At 44.7% G+C, this 18,827-nt stretch overlaps 1 protein-coding gene across 3 annotated transcripts in view; it reads left to right on the top strand.

Moving 5' to 3' along the window:
• The window catches only part of FRMD4A (FERM domain containing 4A), a 449,437-nt gene that overhangs the window by 131,355 nt on the left and 299,255 nt on the right, over window positions 1-18,827 (top strand). For all 3 annotated transcript variants that reach the window (XM_060258276.1, XM_060258274.1, XM_060258275.1), the window contains exon 2: window positions 14,128-14,193. In XM_060258276.1, coding sequence (XP_060114259.1) covers window positions 14,128-14,193 — 66 coding nt within the window. The remainder of the gene's footprint in view (window positions 1-14,127; window positions 14,194-18,827) is intronic.

The raw sequence follows: 18,827 nt of genomic DNA on the forward strand, positions 1-18,827 counted from the left end.
AGGGGGGTCTCCACCCCCCCGGGCCTGCCAGGCTATGCAGAGGGAATATCAGACTTAGGATCGCTCGTTGCCTGATACATATCGCCCTACATCCTGCCGTATGACCGCTGCACTCAACTCTGCACTCAACTCTGCACTCAACTCTGCACTTTACTCTGCACTTTACTCCATAATTACACCTGAGAAGCTGCACTTTTCCTTACTACTACATTTGAGAAATTGGGGACCCTGTTTTTTTTACAAATTGCAATCTGAGGAGAACTTTGCATCGACGTTATAGAAGCACAAAGCACTTTACTCTGTGATAACAATCTACCTCCAACCATTTATGAACTGTCAGTTTCTAATTGAGTTGTTTATGGGTTTTGTTAATTAACTTATAGAAATTAGTTGGATTGATTGGTTTCTGAATAATATAGATAGATAGATAGATAGATAGATAGATAGATAGATAGATAGATAGATAGATAGATAGATAGGCAGATTAATTAAGGGTGGTTATTGTTAGGGTGGGATTTATATTTAATATTTAGCCATTAGAATTAAATCAAGTATTAATCTAAAGGAAGATTGTGGGTCGGGTTTTAACTGGGTTGATTGACTTGAGAACTGGCAGCTGGCGGGATGGAGTGGACTGGGGAGTTACTCAAGGGTGGTGTGTTAGTTGTATATTTGTAGTGGCTACGACAGAAGTAGCCACCAGCGGGGGATGACTGGCCTAGGGATTCCAGTGCTCCTGGGGAGGGGGCGGTATGACCGTGGGAACAGACAATGATGCAAGGGAAGGAGACCGAGACCAGATAGTGCTCGACCACCTTCCAGTCTGCGTCCCATCCCGAGGGTGACAGGTGGAGGGGCCAGGTTGAATGACTCACCTCCGTCATTGGTGTTCCCCCGGGTTACTCAGTCTTTCACCAATCGCAGACTAGTGGGGGGAGGAGTGGCTTACTCCTTTAGGGCTCTCCCGGCCCCAAGGATTGGGGGTATTGAATGTGCCGGTCTGGCGTGGGAGGTTGGAGAGGGGTTGGCGATTTGGCTGGTGTACCGTCTGCCTAACGCACCAGCCAACGCCTTACCGTCTCTGATCGAGGCTGCAACAGGCTGGGCATTGGAGTACCCAAGGCTGGTGATCCTGGGTGACTTCAGTGTCCATGCTGATGATTCAGCCTCCATCCATGGCGACACTAAGACTCTCTCAACTTGTTACATCCCCCACCCACCAGGCAGGGCACATGTTAGACTTGATCTTTGCGGCCAGGGTTACGGTGGACAATATAACTGCAGAAGCGGTGCCATGGTCGGACCACTTTGCCCTTAGGGCTCGTGTGGATGCTCCACTCCAAACCCCTTTAGGCGACGAGCTTATTATGGCTCGCCCGCGGAGACAGATGGATCAGGAACGGTTCCAAATGGCTCCACGGTATCCCTGGCCCCCTGGTGACTCTCTCGATGATCTGGTTGATACCTGGCATAGCCGGCTCTCCAGAGCCATTGATGAGATCGCACCTCGACGCGCTCTGTGACCCCGCACTAAGCTGGCCCTGTGGTACACCCCAGAATTACGCCAGCTGAAACGAGGACTCAGACGGCTAGAGAGGCAATGGCGCCATACTCGGGCCGAAGTGACTAGAACATCTTATAGAGAGTTTATGAGGTCCTATGAGTTGGCAGTCAAAGCCACAAAGAAAATATACTTTGCGGCTAAGATTGCGTCTGCAAATTCGCGCGCGGCATAATTGTTTAGGATAATTCGGAATCTTACAACACTGCCACAAGGCAGGCCAAATGTTAAGGAATTAGAGATAGGCTGTGAGGCTTTTGCAAAAATTTTTGCAGACAAGGTCATGTTGCTCCGCCGTGACCTCCCTGCCACATTAGATACAGTATGTGAACTCGAGGCCCTGTGCCTGTCTTCCGGTTTGATCCTGGATTGCTTCGACACACTCAGCTTGGAGGAAGTCGACAAAATCTCTCTACTGCACTTCCAACAACCTGTGATCTGGACCCATGTCCCTCTTGGCTAGTTAAAGCTTGCCGGGGGAGCTAAGATGTCCTATACGGGACATCATAAATAGATCCCTCTCGGAGGGCCTTTTTCCAACACCTCTGAAAGAGGCAGTGGCCTGCCCCCTCCTGAAAAAGGCTACATCAGATCCGGCCGAATTGGCGCATTACTGGCTGGTCTCAAATTTGCCTTTTTTGGGCAAAATTATAGAGAGGGCAGTGGCGTTGCAGTTGCAGAGTTTTCTGGATGACGCTTCCACCTTAGATCCATACCAGTCTGACTTCCACTCGGGCCACAGGATGGAGACAGTACTTGTCGCCCTCATGGATGATCTCCAGCGGCATCTGGATCGAGGTGGTTTAGCGGTACTGTTGTTAGACCTATCGGCTGCGTTTGATATGGTTGACCACCAGGTGCTGACCCGCCGCCTCGCCGACACAGGGATTCAGGGGCTGGCCTTGCAGTGGCTTTCCTCTTTCCCTGAGGGTCGGGAACAAAGGGTGGCGAATGGGGGAGAACTATCCCAGAGACACCTTCTTAACTGTGGGGTGCCTCAGGGGGCGGTCCTCTCCCCGATGTTGTTTAACATCTACATGCGCCCCCTTGCCCAGATTGCCCGGAGATATGGGCTGGGTTGTCACCAGTATGCTGATGACGCCCAGCTCTATCTATTGATGGATGGCCGGACTGACGATGTCCCTGTAAATCTGGACCTGGCGTTGCAAGCCGTGGCAGGTTGGCTTAGGCTGAGTGGGCTGAAGTTAAATCCAGCGAAGACAGCCTGGGTCGCGGCGGTCTGGGAAGGGAAATCCCCCTACCGGCCTTTGATGCTGCGTCACTGGAAGCAGTGCGCAGGGTGAAGAGCTTGGGGGTGCTGTTGGAGTCACCCTGACAATGGAAGCCCAGATAGCAGCCACTGCTAAATCCTCCTTTTTTCATCTTAGGCAGGCGAGGTAGTTGGTTCCCTTCCTGGAGCGTGGCGACCTGGCAACAGTGATCCATGCAACAATCACCTCGAGGTTAGACTACTGTAATGCTCTCTACATGGGGCTGCCCCTGTGCCGAACTCGGAAACTGCAGCTAGTGCAGAACGCGGCAGCCAGGCTGTTAATGGGACTCCCTAGGTGGGAACATATACAGCCTAGGCTGCGGGAACTGCACTGGCTGCCAATTGTGTACCGAGTTCGTTACAAGGTGCTGGTTATTACCTTTAAAGCCCTATATGGCCGAGGACCTGCCTACCTTAGGGACCGTCTCTCCCCATATGTTCTCCGGAGAGTACTGAGATCTAGTTCACAAAATCTGTTGAAAATCCCTGGGCCAAATGAGGCTAAATTAAAAGCGACAAGGGAGCGGGCCTTCTCGATAACAGCACCCCAATGGTGGAACCAGCTGCCAGAGGAGGTGCGGGCCCTGCAGAACCTTAATCAGTTCCGTAGGGCTTGCAAAACCATCCTCTTCCAGCTGGCTTTTTAAGGTGGAACAATTGCATCAACATAAAAACTATGTCTATAAGCACATCAAGACTGCAGCACCATATTATGTTATATTGTGGTTTTAAAATTATCAACTTAAATGTTGTTTTATATGTAATTGTATTTTAACTGCTACCGTTTTGAATTTTATTGTTGTATTATTGTACAAAGTACTATGTCTTGTGAGCTGCCCTGAGCCTGCTTCGGCGGGGAGGGCGGGGTATAAATTTAAATTTATTATTATTAAAAAAGATTGGACCAAGGGTTCCAATTCTGTGAGCCCTCAAAGAAGGTGCCCCCGTCCTCCATAATTCCCAGTGAAGGGAAGGCATTTAAAAGGCATGTGTACTTTAAATGTGTACTGCTATGTGTACTTTAAATGTGATGGCCAGAGCTCCCTTCAGAGTTCAGTTGTGTTTGTCACAACATTGCTCTTGGCTCTACCCCCAAAGTCCCTAGATATTTCCTGAGTCAGACCGGGCAACCCTAGCCCCACACTGAGGTTGCTGGCAGCCCTAAAGGGACAGTGGCTCAGTGTCCTACAGTGGAAGACTTACAGAGCTGCATCAGAGCACTTGGAGGTCTTTCTGTTCTTAGTAACCTCCTTGCTGGAGTATGGCTTTCATACTGGCCTCTGGATACTTGCTGGCTAGTTTGGAGCAAATGCTGGATCAGTTCAGTTTCAGAAGCTCTTGAGTTTAAAATGCAATATGTTAGTTAGGGTTTGTAGAATCTTTCGGGATCAAGTGCCGTGTTCTACTGGAGAAAGTTTTCCTTCCAGACGTTTCGTTCTCAGCTGCGGAGAACATCCTCAGTGGCATTGCAGCCGGAGCAGGCGCTCAGAGCTTTTTGGCTGCTGTGCATTGAGTGGGGCCAGGGCTGCTGGAGAGCTGCTATTTGTAGGCTGGAGGGGGTGTGATGAAAGGGCAATTGGTTTGTGGATGTGCCCATTGTTTGGTGGGGCTTCCTGGAAGGGTAGTGATAAGGAAACTGGCTGTTGAATGTGACCATTGTTCTGTGTTAATTGCTGGGAAGGTTGGAAGGGGTTTGAAGATAGGGAGATGGTTGTTGACTGTGCTGATTGTTCTGTGGAATTATGTTAGTTGTTGATAATTCCTCAAAGTTCATTGAGGAATAATACGTTAGTTGTTGATAATTACTCAAAGTTCATTGAGGAATAATATGTTAGTTGTTGATAATTCCTCAAAGTTCATTGCTAGTTAAAATCTGTTTGCATTAATGAAGTTGCACTGCTGTAAGATATTATAGTGGTGTTGATATTGTGGAGAGGCAAAGGGCATAATTATTGAGAAGCTGCACTTTCAGCCGCAGTTGAGCAAAACATGCCTTTGTTTGCATTGTGCTCATTCTTCAAAGTTGGAAGTTTCTTCATCATAGGGGTATCCAGTTACTAATAATTTCTCCCATGGCTTTTTTTTTTTAGCAGGAATGCACAGGAACGCATTTCCAGCTGGCTTGGTATCAGGGGGTGTGGCCTAATATGCAAATGAGTTCCTGCTGGGCTTTTTCTACAAACATGCCCTGATTTCTCCTCTTTCTATCAAATATTTTGTAATTGATATGATAATAGTAAATTGCGTTGTGAATTGAACTGGATATATGATATTCCCTTACTGGAACAACATTTTAGGAGATTAAAATGTTTGAAGAAATCTGTTACTAGATTTTTGGAAGTATTTTGTGCATCATTTATGTTAATTTTTCTATTTTTGTAATCATATTTTTATTTGAGAGGAAGCTACAATTTTAGAGTTTGATAGACATATACAAATTTCAGAATAGAGTGCCTTTTAAAAATACTGGCTGATTGTTTGGATAGAAGCATAACCATTATTAAAATGGTTAATAACCGTTTAAGCATAACCATTACTAAAATGGTTAATCTTCTTCTTCTTCTCAAAATGTGCTAGTTTTCTTGGTGCAGATTTTGTGAAGGGGGAGCACTCAAATATGTAATATACAGCATTTTAAAGCAATACAGCCCAGTAATAAATTTCCCATGTAATAGTGTGGATTGGGCCAAACTTGCAGAAGTTCCTTCTAAGTACACTTGGAAGAAAATTCCACTGCAGTCAAGGGTCTCCCACATAAATTTAGGATGCCTGTGACTCAGATCTAAAGTAGGCAATGCAATGCCAAAAATCCCAAAGGATATCTGTTAACAATTATCTTTATGATTAGCTGTGTTAAATTTAAATGTTTTTTTTTTCTGTCTGAGAACTAAAAGTGAATGAAGAAAATTAAAGGGACTGAGAGGAGATTCCTTTTATTCCCACTAGTTATAGCAATACAAGGAGCCATTCAAACTGCTATGTGTACTAAAGTTTGAGGACCAACTTCGTTTTAAATCACTGGAGCTATATGATGCTTTGCCTTTCTGTCTTGCTTTTGAAAGTTCATCGCTCAGCAACCTTTACAAAAATCACATAAGGAACATCAATATCTTTTCTCCATATTATACTGGGAGCTGAGATTGAAATTCAAACAAATATGTATCATAGATATATATAGCATAGTATTTCTTGAAACAATATACTAAGAAGTCAAAAGTTACAGATTTTTAGACTACATATCCATCAATGCAGCAGAACAGTAGAGCCAAGGTAAACATTTACACAATATGAAAGTGTTACCACAGATAGAGATCATCTATTTGTTTAGGGATTTCTCATTAGGATATTAAATATTCAAGGAAACCATATGGAGACAGTATTAGAGGCTGAATTGTGAAACTCAGAGTGCTTGAGGTCAAATTGCTGCCCAGCAAGGCTGGAGAGATGGATTTGAACCAGGGATTCAGACTCCCAATTTCGTTATCTATATGTTGCTTCCAGTACTGTGATCTCTAACAGCCAGTTCTGATTCAAAGTTTGGCACCCCAGTATGGCTTTTAGAAGGATTCCCTTGGGATGGATCTTAAATGAGAAATCCCGTGTGAGCAGCTGCATCCTGGTAGTTTCAAGAGCACATTGGTCATTTGGGAGCTGACACTGGATACTTCAACATGTGGCTAAAATTACCTTTTATTTCTTTTTAGTGTTTTAATTAAAATGCACCGGTGGAGGTCACAAAAAGGGGGGGAGGGAGGTGGAAAATGCAATGTATTGGTACTGAATTTTTAATAATAAATAAGTATTAATATAATATATTGCAGAATAATAAAATTGTTTTTAAAAAACATGTGGCTAAACTCTGTTTGTGGGGCAGGTAACAAAGGGTTTAATTTTATTTCAGCTTTTGAGCTAATAGTTTACCTCAGGGGTAATTGTGTTTATTTTAAATTGTACATTTCTGGTTTAAAAGAGGCACAAATTACATCCTGTAGAAGACAAAGCAAATGCTTGAGCACATGTGTGGTTTAAAGAGAAGCCAGTGCGTAAATATTCAGATTGACTGAATGCTGACAAGGTGAACTTTTAGATGTGAAAGGGGAGCTTAAAATGGTCACGACATGGACCATTTCATGAATTTTTGCAGCTACTTTAATGAACACTTTCCCTATGAAGAAAGGTTGAAACGCTTGGGACTCTTTAGCTTGGAGAAACGTCGACTGCGGGGTGACATGATAGAGGTTTACAAGATAATGCATGGAATGGAGAAAGTAGAGAAAGAAGTACTTTTCTCCCTTTCTCACAATACAAGAACTCGTGGGCATTCGATGAAATTGCTGAGCAGACGGGTTAAAACGGATAAAAGGAAGTACTTCTTCACCCAAAGGGTGATTAACATGTGGAATTCACTGCCACAGGAGGTGGTGGCGGCCACAAGTATAGCCACCTTCAAGAGGGGTTTAGATAAAAATATGGAGCACAGGTCCATCAGTGGCTATTAGCCACAGAGTATGTGTGTATATAACATTTTTTGCCACTGTGTGACACAGAGTGTTGGACTTGATGGGCTGTTGGCCTGATCCAGCATGGCTTCTCTTATGTTCTTATGTTCTTATGACATACTTTTTTTGCATGTCTGCTGTCTTACTCATAGTAGGATCACAGCCGATCAAGGATTATGTGACCTGCATAGTGCCATCCCTCTGTGAGGTAGCTAATTTGATTTTATGAAGACAATTCAGAGTTAGAGCAAGGGTTCTTTCCTTTAGTCAGAATGGCCCTCCTTGCTGATTTTAAGCTTCCCTCTCCCATGGATCACAGGGAGGCAGAGCTTTACTAAAAAGTACCCTCTATTTCATGCTATTTTCTATTGTAATTCTCATGTTTAATTTTAGGCATAGAAAAAAACATATAATCCCTCTCTATTTCCTAACCTGTTCTAACCTTTTCTTCAAACTGATAAAAGGAGTTTGTATTTTGTGCCTTTGTGGGGCTGCCAACCCCCAGGTGGGGGCAGGGGATCCCCTGGTTTGGAGGCCCTCCTCCCGCTTCAGGGTCATCAGAAGGCAGGGGGGAGGGAAAGGAAATGTCTGCTGGGAACCCCATTATTCCCTATGAGATTTATTCCCATAAAGAATAATGGAGACTTGATCTGCGGATATCTGGGGCTCTGGGAGAGCTGTTTTTTGAGGTAGAGGCACCAGATTTTCAATGTAGCATCTAGTGCCTCTCCCCAAAGTACCCTCCAAGTTTCAAAAAGATTGGACCAGGGGGTCCAATTCTATGAGCCCCCAAAGAAGGTGCCCCTATCCTTCATGATTTCCTATGGAAGGAAGGCATTTCAAAGGTGCGCGGTCCCTTTCAATGTGATGGCCAGAACAACCTTTGGAGTTCAATTGTGCTTGTTTCAACCTTGCTCCTGGCTCCACCCCCAAAGTCTCCTGGCTCCACCCCCAAAGTCTCCTGGCTCCACCCCCAAAGTCCCCAGATATTTCTTGAATTGGACTTGGCAACCCTATGCCTTTGTGTTATTTAACAAGGGAATAATTTCACCCAGTAAAACATCTTGGGCAGATTCATTTATAACTGTTGTGGCTGCTTTTTTAAAGCATAAATATATCTGTCCCTTTTGTGTGCTACATTCATAAGCTTTCATAAGTAGTCATTTAGCGGAAGGCTGACCTTCATCCAAGTTTTGCTAAGTCTGTATGTTTCCCGGGTTGCACTGGAGACTGCTTCTCCGATTCTTCTAAGCTTGCGTTTGGAGTTGCATACAAGATGAATGTGTCAGGCATTAAATTGCTGAGATGGTTGTGCAGCTATGCAAAACAATTGTCCTCTTCTCTGGGAAAATCCTTAGACCAAAAATCCACTGTGTAAATATTTGGGCCAGGCAGTCTGTAAATGGGATTTTAGTTTTACATTAGGGATGCCAGACCTCGTAGTGCGTGTGGGGCTCCCCTGGCTTCAGATGCTCCTCTCCACCTCTCAGTTACCACCCTCCGTAAACAGGCAAGAAGCTGGAAATGAACACAACATGCCTACGTGACCTGGAAGTGATGTGGTCACATCAGTGATGGGGGGGGGTGTGATTCACTGGTTTTTGGGCAAAACTCTATGGTAGAAGCTAATTCACTTTTGGGTCATGCAGGCATGTCAAGTTTATTTTCAGTGTTACTCCCCACTCTCAGAAAGTTCATCCCCCATCCCCTGCTGGCAAGTCTGAGGGAACAGGCAACCCTATTTTACACTGATGTCAGAGGTAACAAGAAAATCCTTTTTTGCAGAGTCTAAGATCTGAGAGACACCAGGTAATTTTCTTTAAGAGGAATTTCCTTTCTGCTGTGTTGCATGAATATCACGTATGTTACTGTAGGACCCAGAGAGTGAGAAAGAAGCACATAAGGTATATCCAGGACCAGGACATACAATCAAAAATAGAAAAAAATCTGTCATATACTTACAGAATTTATCTGTTAACATCTCATGTAGAAGCTTACAGCCAAGACTCGTAAACAGGAAAGGATTTTGAAAGAGCTCATTTATCATTCAAGAGTAAGATATTTTCACCAAAAACAGAGAATGTAAGGCAAAACATGTTTCATTGTTGCTTTTGAAATGTAGTGTGTGCTTTAGTTTGGCCAGCCATACTTGGATGAGGCCACTAATTGTCAAGCATCGGTATTTCGAATAAACAAGCAGTTGTTTGATACAAAGACTCGTTTTATTGATAATCCGTTGTTGGCTCAAGATAGGATACCTTGAGAGTGATACAGAGTTTCGCACAGCATACTGTTTTAAGGGACACTTCAAAGGCAATAGAAAAGATAGCTTCAAGTCATAACATACATATGTGAATTGCTACAGATATTCAAAAATACTACCAGCTGCTATCATGCGGTTACAACTTCCCTGGTTCCCATACATTCCTGCCTTTCTTGATAAGCGGCATGAATGGAAACGATTCGGGGGAGGCGCCTCCTTTCTTTCTATCATCAAAGTTACTCGCATTCCTACATTTTCTACTCAAAGGTGCGAAAGAAAATGAGAGGTGAGAAAAAGTGAGGGGGAGGAGTTGCTTTGAAATGCAGCTCTGGGAAAGAGGAGATTTTAGAACAGAGAGAGAGGAATTGGATTCCAATAATGGTATTGATTTAATACACAGGAACAGCATGCTTGACACTAATACGTGTAGGAGCTGAATATGAAGATCTCCATCTGACAAGGAGCTCCTAACATCATCCTTGTCTGATTCCACACTATTGTCATAAAGCCACCTACAGATTCTCTTAAAAGCTTTGCAAGTTGGGAATTTATCCTGCCTCACTTTATTGGTAGAGGACTTTAAATAGAGAACCTTCAATAACTTTATTTGATCCTATGTAGGACCCCACAGTCAGAGTTTATGTTTCAGAGGATATTGATTTATTATCCCATAAGAACTGTAGTTTTGCTTTCTCTTTATCTGTCTGGATGAAAATTCGGGACATGATTCCTTCAATCATCCCATGAGGAACTCTGAGGACAGCAGCATAACAGAGCCACTAATGCAGACCAGCAAATTCTGAAAATGTCATATGCAGAATCCTCCACGTCATAAGAGGCTACTGGGTGATTCCTGCCCTTGCTGAAATAATCTGACAAACACATAACACAACTTTAATTCCTTCACAAGACAGGAAGTTCGGCATTTGCTCTGCTCCTGTAGATTATCTCACGTTAGGTAGCTTTTCTTTCTCTGTGTTGTGCAGCAGAGTCAAATAGTGGTTGCAAGCCACGTGGTTCAAAGCAAATAAATATTTTGTTCTCCAGAAATTCCACATTACGAAGAATTATTAAGAAATTAAGAATATTAAGAAAATATGGCAAATCAATATTAAGAAAATATGGCAAATCAAAACTTTGTGTTAGCAGACACAGAATGGAAATCTGTCTTCTCATCCAGAGTAATTGCTCAGAGATAGACTAGACAATGCACAGTGTTCATATCTATCACATATCCCCCCCCCTTTCTTTTTTACCAGTGATTCTAGGGTGATATACATAGTTTGCCCTTCATCCATTTTACTACTGCAACAACCCTGGGAGGTTAGGCGGGGAGAGAATGACTGACCCAAGATCACCCAGTGGTTGAGGGCTCCAACAGAGAATATGAAGGTCACATGTCTCAGTCCATCCCTCAATGCAGTTGCAGCTACACTATGCCTCAGAGACATATAGGAAAGAGATTTTTATCCCTTCAATTTCCATCTTGTTTCACAATTCAGATTTAACAATTAAAGACTTCCAAGCTTGGAAGACCTCAAAAAACAGACAAAAGGTCCTGGAGAGATTAAAGGAAATAATTCTTTACCCAATGCTGGATTGCCAGTGGTTATAGTGATGGCCATTTGGAGATATGGCTTTAAAAGGTGGCCTAACAGATTTGTAGAAGAGAGGTCCATCATAGGGAGTAAAGGGAATGTTTATATTCAGAGGCAGTGAGCTTCTGAAACTCAGCATTAGAAGACAACATCAAGGAGAACACCTTGGCTTCTATGCCCTATTTTTGGTCCCTGCGGGAAACTGTTTGACCGCATTGTGAAACAGAATGTTGGACTAGAAGGACTACTGATCTGATCCAGCAGAGTTCTTCTCATGTTAAGAATGAACCATCTGAAAGCTACAAAGAGCAGGAGTATCTGCTGAAAGAGCTTTCATGTGGGTTCCCACTGATCTGATTTCTCCACCAAAGGCCTTCTTCAGTAAGGCTTCTTTGACGGACTTCAGAGCTCAAGCCTGTATGTATGATGGAAACGGTCAACCAAATGATCAGCTTGCTTTTTCATGGAAAAACAGTCCTCTCCAGTGCAAATTTCTGCATCATCCTGACTCCACACAGCACTTCTGTTCTATCTGGATTTTACTTCGGTGTGTCCACTCTCATCCAATACTTTATGACCTCCGTGATGGTTAAACTTGTTGACGGTTTCCGTGGATCTGAATGGAAAGAACAGATAGAGTTGAGTATCATTAATTTACCAGTGACAACTTTCCTCAGATTATCTCTGCCGGAGATTTTTTTTTTTTTTTTAAAGGGAAAACAAGATGGAACCTTACAGGGTATCCTAGCCCATGGCCAAGTAGAAGTCTCCCGGAACCAACTGCTGAAATCACCTTAAAGAACGGACCAAAACCTCTTTTGGTGGTGGAAAGTGTCATGGTCACAACTGGTTTATGATGACCTTGTAAGGATTTCAAAGGACGGTGTAGGGAAGGAACGGTGGCTCAGTGGTAGAGCATCTGCTTGGGAAACAGAAGGTCCCAGGTTCAATCCCTGACATCTCCAAAAAAGGGTCCAGGCAAATAGGTGTGAAAAACCTCCGCTTGAGACCCTGGAGAGCCGCGGCCAGTCTGAGAAGACAATACTGACTTTGATGGACCCAGGGTCTGATTCAGTATAAGGCAGCTTCATATGTTCATATGTTTGGGGAGGGATGGTGGCTCAGTGGTAGAGCATCTGCTTGGGAAGCAGAAGGTCCCAGGTTCAATCCCTGGCATCTCCAAAAAAGGGTCCAGGCAAATAGGTGTGAAAAACCTCAGCTTGAGACCCTGGAGAGCCGCTGCCAGTCTGAGAAGACAATACTGACTTTGATGGACCCAGGGTCTGATTCAGTATAAGGCAGCTTCATATGTTCATATGTTCAAGGCAAGGGACAGACAAAGGTGGTTTGTGTCAAGGAGCCTTGTCATAAATATTACTTTGTCTCTGTTATTCTCTGTAACTGTGATGGGAATGTTTGGGGGAGTTATATTCTGTTTGGCCTTGCTAGCTTTGCCTCTGTCTGTAACTTACAAAGTAATCACTCTGCCCTGTTGGAGAGGCCTGTGTCTGGACCTCAAGGACACACTGTCTCTTTTTCAGAGACTGTCTTGGGACCTGTTATGCACCAAGAGGGCTGGGCAAGAAACGCTCACCCTTGTTTTTCATGGGCTTCTTCCCTGTGGGTTTTGGTGGGCTAGTGCCGGTCCAAGAAAGGGTATAAAGATCTGGCTCTACCTGAAATAGCCAGATCTGACACAAAGTGCCATACTACTGTAAAGCATCTATCAATAAAATGAACCCTTACTGCGCACCATTAAGGCCTGGTTATTGAGCACATTTCAAGAGCTGAAAGTTTGCCATTCCCAACTTCTGCATAGCAACTCTGGACTTCCTTGGTGGTCTACCATTTGAGTACTGACCAGGGCTGACTCACCTTAACTTTTAAGTTCTGATGAGATCCAACTAGCCAGGGCCATCCTAATAAATAGGAAATGACAGTGGGAACCCCATATGGTAAATGCTATATATACTGTATTTTTCAGTCCATAAGACGCTCCGGACCATAGGACGCACCTTCCTCCTGGGGGGCGATCCGCTGCCTCCGCCTCCGATCCCGGCGCTTCCCCCGCGCCTGCCTGCCTGGCTCCAGCTCTGCTTCCAGCAGGCGCTGGGATCGCTCCACGCTGCCCCCACCGCAAACCCAGCGCTTCGCGAGCTCCGGCTGTGGAGGGGGCAGCGTGTTTCCTCGGTGCCTGTCTGCCTGGCTCCAGCTCTGATGCTTACAGCAAGCGCCAGGATCGCTCCCTCCGCCCTCCAATCCCGGCACTTGCTGTAAGCGTCAGAGCTGGAGCCAGGCAGACAGGCACGGAAGAAGCACGCTGCCCCCTCCGCAGCCGGAGCTCGCGAAGCGCTGGGTTTGCGGTGGAGCGATCCCAGCGCTTGCTGGAAGCAGAGCTGGAGCCAGGCAGGCAGGCGCGGGGGAAGCGCCGGGATCAGAGGTGGAGGCAGCGGATCGGCCCCCCCCCAGAGGAAGGTATGTTCTATTGTCCCTTCGCTCCATAAGATGCACACACTTTCCCCCCCACTTTTTTTTGGGGGGGGAGTGCGTCTTATGGTCTGAAAAATACGGTATTCTCTTTTTGCCAGTGCAAGGGCCTTTGCTGAATCATAGACTCCCTTCTCACCCAGGAATAGGAATAGGAATTGCTGTCCTTCATGCTGAGTCAAAGCAGCAGCAGCAGCCGCCTTTGCCACTCATCAGCAGCAGTGAGGGTGATGTGTTTACTTCTGTGTTCTCTTTCAAATCTTTTCTTTTTGCCAGTGCTAAGGAAAGCAAAACAGTGAATAGGAATATTTTTGCTATAATAGCGTTTGGAGCAGGGAAGGATTCTGTGTTTTAGCATCAACTCGCAGTGTTTGCCAAGTCTGTGAATGAAACATCCCCTGAAATGCTCTTTCTCTCTCTTTTTCTCCTTCTTCCTCTTTTTTTAGATGACGGAGGGCCGCCGGTGTCAAGTTCACCTTCTTGATGACAGGAAACTGGAGCTCCTTGTACAGGTAATCTGCAGACTTGAGAGTGGGCCACCCCCCCACCACCACCATGCATGGCAAAATAAATATTTAATTTAATTAATGGAATCCCCGTTTGTCATATTCCTTTGGGTTCTGATCCACTTGCATTTGACAAGGTGAACAGGATCAAGATGGATCTGTGCGTAGAAGGGAGACCTAGAAAGGAAATCTGAGGATTGGAAAGTGTGTGCCTCTCCTTTTCTTCTCAAGGGGTTGGTATTTCCATTTTTATGCTGGTGTATCTCTTTCAGATATCAGATAATTAAAAGCCTATGGGCTTCTTTTTCAGGTCAAGGATGAGGCATCACTCACCATGTACTGGCCCAGTTACAGCTCCCTTGATGCTCGCATTAACTCTCTGTGTTTCAAAATGTCAGTGCAAGAAAAGCTCCAGTGTTGCCATGTACCATCTCTGAGATGACTGAGCTTCTATGGGTGGGTGAAGTGACCTACATAGGTGTAAGCTGTGTGTCACATCAAATTTATAGCACAGGATTTCACTACAAGGGGGTATGTGGCAATGGTATTAGTTCAGTGCCTACTTTTTATTAAGGGATAAAATCTGGTGTCTGAACTGTGACTGAAAGCAGGAGGCTCCCACGACTGCATACTCCTCCAAACAAAAATATTCCTGCAGATAGAAACTCACCATGTCAGGGGAGAAGGATTCTAGCCTCATGTGATGGTTTTCTACAGGAAAGATCATAGGGGAAAATGTGCATACAACAGACATTGGGAGAGGGGAACAATGTTTAGATGTTTGTATGGTAAAGGAGGACACATAGTGGACTGTTTAGAACAATACAGAAAATCTGACATAAACTCTGTGGAAAGGACGTATTGGGGATGGTTTTCTTCAGTATGTCAGAGAAGGCAATAAATACATTACTGCCATAGTAAGATATGCTTCAGCAGTAACAGGAACATATAATTGGCCGTGACCAAAACTTTGAGGTGAGAATCCGGAGATGGAGAAAGGAATTGGGGAGGTAGCCAAATGAGATAGTCTTGTAATAAGGGGTGATTCTAATTACCTGCACATTGACTAGGAGCATGCATGCTCAGGATGTTCAAAAGAAACAACTTTCCTAGACTCCAGAAATGATTCTACCCTGGAAATAATAGTGATGCAGGCAGATCAGATTATTCTAGAATTAGGATTAAGGGGTGCTCGGGATTTAGGGCATGGTGTAAGTGTAATTGACTCCAGTATTGGGAATATGATTTCAGCATTATCCAGGGTCAACCGGAGGGTTTTGGTGCCCAAATGACTTTTACTCGCCCACCCCATGCCTTGAGAAAGCTGCCTCCATTCATGCTGCCTGTGCTAATGCTGCAGCTTCCTACTACCAATTCTGGGCATAGCAATGGAGGAAGGCCTTCACCCACTGTCCGAGGACTGCAGCATGGCTGCCCCCAAAAGGTTGCTGCTTGCTTTAGTGCCTTGCCTCCCAGACCCAGTGATGCCTTGCTTCCCAGGCCCGTCCAATACTGGGGATTCTATACATCAAATTTCCTGTAACAATATGACATCACATTTGTTTAGGAAATTATATTATTAATCCTTCAGTCTACCATCCCATCCCATTACATTCCACGATAACAAAGACATCATTTGTGTTTTATCTTCATATCTCCCACATGTTGGTTTAGATAGTCATTCAGTGATGATCATATTCAGTTGCCCTTCTGTATCCATATAGATGCATCAATTATTTGCAGAGTTACTTGTGGTTTGTTTGTTCCTAGGGCTACTCGTTTCCTTTGGTAAGGGGGAGTTTCCTTTGTTCATATAATTGTCTTTCCAGTCCTTGTTCGATGGATTTATAAAATCCCCCTTCACGATATCAACTTTAATACAGGGTGCCGTATGAGAAGTGGGGCTCAAGGAAATAGGAGCAGTAGTATTTAGATTCTTATGGTCAGTATTCCCCGAGGGTGCTGTAATCATAGAGTCCATAATTGAGCAACCCTGTTCAATCTTTAATAACCTCTCCCTTAAGTATTCTAGTCTTCGTGACTGTTAGCTGATGCATTGCTGGTAGAGTTGAAAAGTTTTCAATTAGATCCTCCTCCACTAGCGTTCCCAATCCTCCCGCTCTGGCGGGAGACCCCAGGATTTCCACCCTCTTTTCCCGCTCCCCCAAAAAACGGAAGCGGGGGGAGGGGGGGAAACGGTGGGCGCCAGTTCTGGCAGCTTTAGTTGGTCTCAATAAAAGATACTGCGTTATTACTATACGGATAGTACGTAGTACGGTATTTTTTCAACAGAGACGTCAAAACACACAGCGATGCCATTTTGTATCTCCGGAATATCATGGCCAAAAGCGGTATTTTTTTTAAACTGAAGGTTTAGTTTGTGTCCACTTCTTTTTCTTCCTTATAGAACTTAGCTTCAGTTCCTGCTTGTGTGATTATTTCCTCCTGCGCAACAGTTAGAATTACGAATGACAGCAGTTTTTTGAGTGAAGCTTTATGGGAGTTGTAGTCGTAAAACGCTTTCACTGCATTTGGTATATGAGCAGGGAAACTACTTGTCCCAGCATCCCTCGCCAGCGAGGGGTTTTACGACGACTGCTGCTTCTTCCTCGTGAATCCCTAGTTGTGCGGCGAGCATGTTTCTGGTGTATCAACATGCCGAAAGTGAAGACGAAACCGCGGTCACGGCAGCAGCGCCGTGAAACAAAAGCATCGGGACCAGGTGGGTCCCTGCTTGGTAGTGAGAAGGAGATTCCTGAATGAGGACAGGCTTAGAGGGCAGGGCAGCCATGGCTCTTCCCCGGAGCAGGCAAAAGTTGTGTGAACCTTGCTGGTCTAGAATCAAAAGACGAAACGCAAACTGTTTATCAGAATTAAGAAAAATGACACAAAACTCTGTACAAGATTTCAGAGCCCTTGCTGACTCCTGTAGCCAGCCGTTCTTTCCTGTACCGACCTCGACAGGCAGGAATTTTAGCAGTTGCCACAAAGTTCTCAACTGTAGATGTATCAAGAAAGAATCCTGTAGCACTTTAAAGAGGAACAGATTTATTATGGTAGATGTTTTTGTGTACTAGATCCATCATTATTTCCTATGTAAGGAAGGCATTGAAAAGGTGTGCCCGTCCCTTTAAATGTGATGGCCAGAACTCCCTTGGAATTCAATTATGCTTGTCATAGCCTTGATCTTGGCTCCACCCCAATGTCTCCTGGCTCCACCCCCAAAGTCTCCTGGCTCCACCCCCAAAGACCCCAGATATTTCTTGAATTGGACTTGGCAACCCTATCCTCCACTGCATTTTCAAGGTGTCTAGCTGTTCTTCTGGATATTTGCGGTTCTTCTAACCAGGTGGTTAGATCTTGTTGTGATTCCTCTGCCTCAGTCTTTCTTTGTAATTTTTCTACCCCTATCTTCTTGCTTTTATCCTCATTCCCATCTTTTTGGCATTGTTTATATTCCCTCTGTGGTTTTAAGAAAAGAGGAACTACCATCTTGTTATCAAAAACTCATATTGGAAATATTCCTTTGCTTCTCAAAGGCCCATTAATCGATCAAGTGCCTTCGCACAATGTGTCTACCACTGGGGCTGTTGCTTGCTACAGTGCCGTGTATTCCAGTCCTGGCAATAGGGGAGGGCCTCACCCACTACCCAGATGCTTTGGCACAATGCCACCTGCCAGGTCTGATCCCACAACACTGTGGAAGGACTGGTTAAATGAAGCTGTTGACTGTGTGCAAAAAACTGTGCCGTTCCATATGAGGAGTTGTTAGGGAAGTAAGTCATAGTAAACTGATGTACAGCATCATCCTTTAGTATAAATCCATAGTATTTGGAATACTAAGTATGCATATTCTGGTTGCACATACTGTGTGTATGTTGTGGTTGCCCTGAGCCTGCTTTGGTGGGGAGGGTGGGATATAAACCTAATACAATAAAATAAAAATTATAGAGCTGAAAAGGTAGTACAAGGACAACCAAAATATTCAGTGGCTTGGAGCAGGGGTGTCAAACATGCAGCCCAGGGGCCTAATCAGGCCCCCAGAGAGCTCCTATCAGCCCCCCGAGCACCTGGCTGTCATTTGCTTCCGTCTCCTTCTTGCTTCCTTCTGCATCAGCTTGCTTTGCAAGGCTTGCTCAATCGCACAGGAGCTACAGAGCAAAACCTCTATTTTCTCTATTGGCTGAGACTTCTCCCTTGGGGAGGAAAGGGGGGAGGCAGAGCTTGTTTTGCCAGGCTCTCTCAATCGCACAGCAAAGCTGCTTTCTTTGTATTCCTCTCTTCCTTCTGTGTCTGAAGCTCCTCCCCCTCCTGGTCCCCTGGGGAAGGAAGGAAAGAGCCAGAGCTTCCTTTGCCCAGTTCCCTTGATCCCATGGGAGAAATACAAAGAAAGCACCTTTAAAACCAACGAGTGCTAACGTTTTAAGTATGTTTTAAAACTTTCTAAGAAAAAAATCTTTCATTGTGTTTGTCTGTGTCTTTTATAAAGTATATATCTCCGCTACCTGTTCTTTCATAGGTACACACATGGCCTGGCCTGACATGGCCCGGTCCAACCTGACATGGCCCAGCCCAACAAGGTCTCATTTATGTCAGTTCTGGCCCTCACAACAAATGAGTTTGACACCCCTGGCTTGGAA

Source organism: Heteronotia binoei, chromosome 17 (assembly GCF_032191835.1).
Source record: "Heteronotia binoei isolate CCM8104 ecotype False Entrance Well chromosome 17, APGP_CSIRO_Hbin_v1, whole genome shotgun sequence".
Lineage (NCBI taxonomy): Eukaryota > Metazoa > Chordata > Lepidosauria > Squamata > Gekkonidae > Heteronotia > Heteronotia binoei.